This window comes from Odontomachus brunneus, unplaced genomic scaffold (genome assembly GCF_010583005.1).
Source record: "Odontomachus brunneus isolate Ranch 3 - 2012 unplaced genomic scaffold, Obru_v1 Obru_scaffold_101, whole genome shotgun sequence".
Classification (NCBI taxonomy): domain Eukaryota; kingdom Metazoa; phylum Arthropoda; class Insecta; order Hymenoptera; family Formicidae; genus Odontomachus; species Odontomachus brunneus.
Window position 1 is genome coordinate 1,143,037 of NW_022639551.1, and position 7,134 is coordinate 1,150,170.

At 38.9% G+C, this 7,134-nt stretch overlaps 1 protein-coding gene across 2 annotated transcripts in view; it reads right to left on the reverse strand.

The window, feature by feature from the left end:
* The window catches only part of LOC116848862 (odorant receptor 47a-like), a 7,118-nt gene extending 5,604 nt beyond the window's left edge, over positions 1-1,514 (reverse strand). Inside the window, exon 1 of one of the 2 annotated variants that reach the window (XM_032825421.1) lies at positions 1,472-1,497. In XM_032825421.1, coding sequence (XP_032681312.1) covers positions 1,472-1,496 — 25 coding nt within the window. In that variant the 5' untranslated portion in view covers position 1,497. Of the gene's footprint in view, positions 1-1,471 lie in introns of both variants that reach the window. The other variant, XM_032825422.1, reaches the window with a different exon arrangement.
* Between the last annotated feature and the right edge of the window lie 5,620 nt (positions 1,515-7,134).

A 7,134-nucleotide genomic window follows, 5' to 3' on the forward strand; every position in this document is an offset into this window, starting at 1 on the left:
TATTCTTCTCATCTTTTACTACAAAACGTAATTTTACACAACTTAATATTAACGTAATTTTACACAATTTAACATTACATGTGAAAATTTTGTGAAAATATTATTGTTAACTGAGGCACACAGTCGCATTTAAATATCACGATACACAAGTTATGGAAATATTTATTACATTACTAATTACTGTGCGCACTACTGTGCATTGGAAATTATTAGGTGCTTGCAAAAGTTCGTAAGGCTGTAACAATGATTTAGTAGTTTTCTTTTTAGTTTTTAAATGTTGTCTATACTCAATCAGAATTGATGATTGACAATTCATAGAACAAAACGTTACATTTAACGCGATTGAAGATGGAACCTGATAAAGTTCACTGTATGCTTTACTACAATACTTTAATCGAGATGAAACTGCTGCAACAACTAAAAGTCTAATTTGAGAGAATATTTATAAATAATAATAATAATAATAATAATAATAATAATATATATATATATATATATATATATATATATATATATATATATATATATATAAAGAGAATATCGTCCGCTATTCTACTTTCTGTGGTTTAAAAGGTTTAGAAATGGTGATTATAAGGTCAACAAGCTATACTCTGATGGTTCAAACGAGGTGGAGAACAACGAATTAAAAATATTGCTTAACGAAAACTCGGTCAAAATATTAAAAAAGCTTGCAGAACAGCTCTAAAGTTGATGAATCAAGAATATATCGTCATTTGAAAGCAATGAGAAAGATCCAGAAGAAAGTAAGATGAATTGTCTGCAAACCGATTGCCAACCAGTTTATCATCTATTTTTCATTGCTTGTCAGGCATAGAAAACATTTTTGTGATAAATAGTTATGGATGATGAAAAGTGGATATTTTCAACGCAATTCTAAACGCAAAAATTCCGGCTAATCATCGACATTTACAACAAATGCAACATCTATAGTCATAGTATTCTCTTGTATAACTGGTGGGGCCAAGAAAGAGCGTTTTACTATGAGCTATTACTGTTCACAGAAGTCACAGGAGTTAACAATGGCGTTTGAATCAAGCCATGAAGGAAAATCACCTTCAAATAGCTGCAAATTGACGCTAAGATGTCCAGCTTCACAATAACGTTATTGTTGCGACTAAAGAGACTTTATTTGAATTAAATTAGGAAGACCCTGTCGCATCCAGCGTACTCTCCAGACGTCGCCGCATCTAATTTCCACCTATTCGATCGATACAGCGCAATCTATCCGAAGTAAATATTGAGGAAATGCGAAAATCTAAAACAATAAGTTATTTTTTGGTACGGGATCAAACTATTACCCGAAAGATAGAAAAGATAGAAAATTATTAATGGCCAATATCTTGATTAAAATATTATGTTATCTCATTGTTATTAATAAATAAAAGTGATTTTAATATCACACGAACTTTTGCAAACACTTAATATTAGCTGTTATAGCAAGAAGTGCGACCATTATATTCGTTTGAACGATCCATGTCAAAAACCAAAAGAATACTGTCTCCTTCTGTCTACGAAAAATTACTCCCACTCTTAATACAGCATCAGTGCGCATACTCTCGGAATTCTTAAAACACGAAAGTTTAACTCGCATTATCGTCAATATTTCAGCAACCAGAACGAATATGACGAACACGAGGATGTATTATCGTCTTGTCGACATGCTTAACTGGCGGAAGGGATGAGTGAATAAATTATCGTGAGAGTGTATGAAACGAGTGGTATACATCGGCTGGCAGAATACCGCATTCGTTATCGTTCGTCTTTCGTGTTTCTTTCGTTTTTCTACTGCTATACGTTTTTATGTACGCAAAGTTGTGACCATGCGCGATGAAATTCTGACATGACAGTACGAGCCGAGTCTGGTCGCTGAAAATTTTAGCAGAAGCGTGGAACTGTTGCACGTTGTTCAAATTTTTTATCTTGCTGTTAAAGTTTGGTAAAGAAAATTACTGCCAGATGAGCATTTGGATGATGTATTATTAATGAATCTTCAGTCACGGACCATTTTCAGCAGACAGTTAAAATATAGTTATATGACGAGAAAACCGATGCTAGTGTCGGTTTAAGGAATTTATTTGCCATATAAGTATATATTTTTAAAGCGCCCAAGAGGTGTATTTTCAGTGGTGCTTGCTCTTACTTACCATTTACTTAAAAAGATTTACTATTTATCGAATAAAATTACTTTTTTATATACTTATTTTACTATCTAAATAATAAATATTAATTTAAATATTAATTTAAAATTAATTTCTTATTTCTCGCTAAATAAAATTAATTTCATGATATTCTATTCTGCTACATTTTACTTAGTACAATGCTATTCAAAACATAAAGCAACAGTTTTCTGGACTATAATTGACAATTGCCTAAAAATGATGTAATGAATTCTATTCTTTTTTTAACCTTTAGGCTGCCGGAATTTTTTCATTAAAACAGTGAGTTTTTTTTCTCAAAAGTTTTTCTATATAAGTAACATGGCGCAGAATTTTGAGGTTTGTGCAAAGCCACAAAAGTGGTTTTTCCGGCAGGAAACACACGATTAAATATAAGAAATTTTTATTTTCTCAAAAATAGTGTATTTGCACTGTTAAATCTATAATGTCAAATTATACTCAATTTGAGTTATTTTTAACCATTCCTATAAGTCCCCACTGCCTACTAAATATCGTTAATTTAACTAATGTAATGGAGTTGAATAATTTAACTTAAGAAATGTATTAAATTTGACTAAAATTTAGTTTATTTTTTATTGTGCATACGTTAATGTAACCTTTGTTTTAGTAAAAAATGACTTAATATTATTTTAAATGGGTTGATTAGATGTGATTGTTTTTTTAGACACATGTTTTGTGTTAAAATAGTAAATTTTGACACACATGATAGTTAAAAATAACTAAATATTATTTAACTCAAGAAATTGGTTTAAATTTGATCCTCCAATAATTAACAGTGTGAGAGTTTTTGGTATCGCTGATTCCAATCCTGAGCATAGATTTATGAAATTTTGAGTCCTAAGCGCAATATTGACAATATAAGTAAATATAAACATGTAGATTCATGCAGTTTTTTTGCTTGCTTTTTTTAATGTTTAATTTTTGTATTTTTTTACTTTTTTGCTTGTTTTATAATTTTTTGATTTTTTATATTTTATTTTTTTTATTTTTCAATATTTATATTTTTTTATACATTTTATGATTTTTTAATGTTGATTTTTTTCCGTAATTATGATAAAATTTCTTTCAAATGATAATTTAATTTATTAAAAAAGTTTAATAAATTAAACATATTCTAATAAACTTGTTTAATTAACAAATTGATTATTCTTTATAGGAATATGCTTAACGAAAAATAATTTGAATTTCCAGGATAGAAAATATCTGATGCTATGTAGCATCAATAGATATTTTCTGTTTTGGAAACTCGAATTTGTAATTATTTTTCATTAAACAGATTTCTGTAAAGAATAATTAACTTGTTAATTAAGCAAGTTTACTAGAATATGTTGGACTTCCGTTTCCGGTAGCTGGAGTGACTGACGTATGTGTGGAAGTGTGTGTAGTGAGAAAGAATTTTCAGAGGATAGGGAGGGTGTGGTGGAGGGTGAGGTGGTGAGTGGATAGGGAAAGAGCAAGTGGTGTTGGGAGAGTGAGGGGAAGGGACGGGGGAAAGGGGGTTAGAAGGCAGAGGTGAAAGTAGGCGGGTGGGATTTGGAGGTTAGACGGGTAGAAGAAAGAACGGGTCGAGAACGGTGATAGAGTAGATAGTAGAGAGGAAGCGGGTAAGAAGGGGGAGACAGCGACACCGCAGGTAGAACTAAGAAGTAGAGAAGGAGAGAATAGGAGGTAAAGCGCGAAATTTGAATTGGACAAAGTTGATAGGATAGGAGAAAGACAGGATGCAGGAGGGAAATGGGGTAAGAGAGGGAAGAAGGGAGAAGGGAAAGGAGGAGGGGGGGATAGGGGAGGAGAAGAGGAAGGTGGGAAGGCCGAGTAAGGTGGAAAGTTTAGCGAGGGGTAGGGCAAACAGTGTGCCTATATTAGAATCCTTCAAGAGAGGAGAGAAAAGGAAAGAGATTCAGGGGGAGGAGGCAGGAGCGGGGGAGGGAGAAATTTTTAAGAGGAGCGCAAGGGTAATGATTTCTCCGGTAAGAAAGGAAGAGGGGGGATTGGAAGAGATATTAAGGGAGGTAAGGGAGGGTTTTAAGGAAATGAGGAGAGAGTTGAGAGAAATGAGGGAAGATAGAGAAGAGATGAGAGAGGGGATGGAGGAAATGAGGAAAAGATTAGACGGATTGGAGAAAAGAGTGGAGGATATAGAAAAGGGTGGAGGGGGTGAAGGCGAGAAGGGAGGAAGGAAAAAGGTTGAAGAGGAGGGGATGGTGCAGGTAGGGATAAGGGGTGAGGGAGAGGTAAAAGGATTAGAAGAAAGAATGAAGAAGTTAGAGTTAGAAGGAGAAAGGAGGAAGAGGGAGGAGAGAAAGAGGAATGTAATTATTAAAGGGGTTAAAATAAAGGAGGTGGGGATGGAGGGGGTAAGAAAGGAGGTGGAGAAGATAGTGGGGGCAACGGGAGCAGTAGTGAAAGTAGAGGGAATAAGGAAGCTGGGGAATAAAGATAAGGAAGGGAGGGAAATGGTGTGGGTAAGGTTTGCGAGTGTCGGGGAGAAAATTGATGTGATGAAAGGGAAGGTGAAGCTGAGGGATAGGAAGGAGTGGATACTGGATGACTTGACGGAAAAAGAGAGGAGGGTGGAGTGGTGTCTAAAGAGGGAAGCAGAAAGGTATAGGAGGGAAGGTAAGGTAGTTAGGGTGGGATATATGAAAATGTGGATAGAAGGGAAATTATGGGTGTGGGATGAATTTAAAGATGAGTTAAGGGAATGGAAGGGAAGGGAGGTAGGAAAGGAGGGGAAGGAAAAGGGAGGAGGGAAAGGGGCAGACTTAGCGAAAGAGGTTTTTTAGAAGAAGGGGGGAGGCAAAGAGAGGGTGAGAAAGAAGTGAACAGGAGGATAAAATACGGGAAAAGAAGGGGGAATAGAAGAAAAGGAGATGGTAAAGAATACAAAATTGGTTACTGGAACGTGGCTGGTATGGAAAATAAGGAGGAGGGTTTTAGAGAGAAACTGAAGGAATGGGATGTGATGTTTTTGAGTGAGACATGGTTACAAAGGAAAGGTTGGGAGAGGGTGCAAAGATGGTTGCCGAAGGGATATGTTTGGGAAGTGCAGGAGGCGGGAAGGAAGAGTAAAAGAGGGAGAGCTATGGGGGGAATGATTGTAGGGATAAGGGAGGGAATAAGGAGAGAAAAGGAGAATAGGGTAGAGAGGGGAGAAGGAATTCAAATGGTTAAAGTAAGGTTAGGGGAAGAATGGTGGAGGTTAGTGGGAGTGTATGTTAATGGAGATTTAGAGGAGAAAACGAGGCGAGTAAGAGAGTGGACGGAGGAGAAAGAGGAAGGGGTGAGAGTGTTAATAGGGGGGGACTTTAATGCAAGAACTGGAAGGGAAGGTGGAGGGATGGAGGAGGAGGGAGAGGGTGGGGTATGGGAGAGAGTGAGGAAATCGAAGGACAAAAAGATGAATAGGGAAGGGAGGAGATTGTGTGATTATGTAAAGGAACTTGGATGGTCGATAATGAACGGATGCACAAAAGGGGATGAGGAGGGGGAATTGACATATACGGGAGGGAAGGGGGGGACCGTGATAGATTATGTGATAGGAAATGAGGAGACGAGAGGGAGAGTTAAAAAATTGAAGGTGGAGGATTGGGTGGACTCTGATCACCAGCCGATAACGGTGTGGGTGGAGGGGGGAGGGTATAGGGAGGTGAGGCCCAGGAAGGGAATGGCGAGAGGAAGGAGAGGGGTGTGGACGAAGGAGGGAAGGAGTAAGTTTGAGGAATATGTAGGAAAGAGGGACGACGAGGGTGAAGGGGTGGAAGAGGGATGGAAGAAGCTGAAGAGGAGGGTGGAAATTGCCTTAGAGAGAGTAGAGAGAGAAGAAAAAGAGGAGAAGAGAGGATGGTGGGATAAGGAGTGTAGGGAGATGAAAAGAGATGTTGAGGAAGAGTTAAAAAGGTGGAGGGAGAGAGGAGGAGAGGGCGAGAAATTTAAGGAGAAGAGAAAAGGGTATAGGGTGCTGTGTAAGGAGAAAAAGAGAAGGGAGAAAGAAAGGTGGGAAAGAGAAGTGGAAGGAGTGAGGTCAGAAAGAGATGTTTGGAGGGTGGTAAATAAAGGAAGGAAAAAGAGAAAAAGAATAAGGGAAGGGATTGAAATGAGTGAATGGGAAAGGCACTTTAGAGGAGTACTGGGAGGGGTAGAGTGGAGGGTGAGAGGGGATGTGAGGAGTAGAGGGGAGGAGAAGGAGGAAGGGATAAGCAGGGAGGAAATTGGGAGGGCGATAAGGAAGCTAAAGGAGGGAAAAGCGGCGGGAGGGGATGGGATAGTAAACGAAGTGTGGAAATATGGTGGAAAAGAAATCAGGGAATGGCTGTGGGAGATCGGTAATAAAGTTTGGAAAGGGGAGGGATGGCCGGAGGAGTGGAGGGAGGGTATTGTAGTACCGATAGTGAAAAAGGGGGAGGGTGAGAAGGTGGAGGAGTATAGGGGGATCACTTTGACGCAAACGGCGTACAAAGTGTATGCCATGGTTCTGGCTGAGAGGTTGAGTGAGGAGGTGGAGAGGAAGGGATTGCTACCACCGAGTCAAACAGGTTTTAGGAGAGGGGTAGGGACGATAGACCAGATATATGTTTTAAATTATTTAATTAATAAGAGAGTGGCGGAGAGGAAAGGCAAGATGGTGGTGATGTTTATAGACATGAAGGCAGCGTTTGACTCGGTGGATAGGGAGATCCTGGTACGGGCGATGAGGAAGAGGGGTGTTAGGGAGAGTTTGGTTGTGAGGTGTGAAGAGGTGTTGGAAGAGACAAGGAGTAGAGTGAGGGTGGGGGATAAGGTGGGGGGAAGCTTCTGGACGGGGAGGGGGGTTAGACAGGGGTGTCCGCTGAGTCCGAGTCTGTTCACCTTGTTGTTGGCGGATTTGGACGAGGAGCTCGAAAAAGAAGGATGGGGGGGAGTGAAAGTTAAAGGGAGAAAGATATTCTCGCTGGCA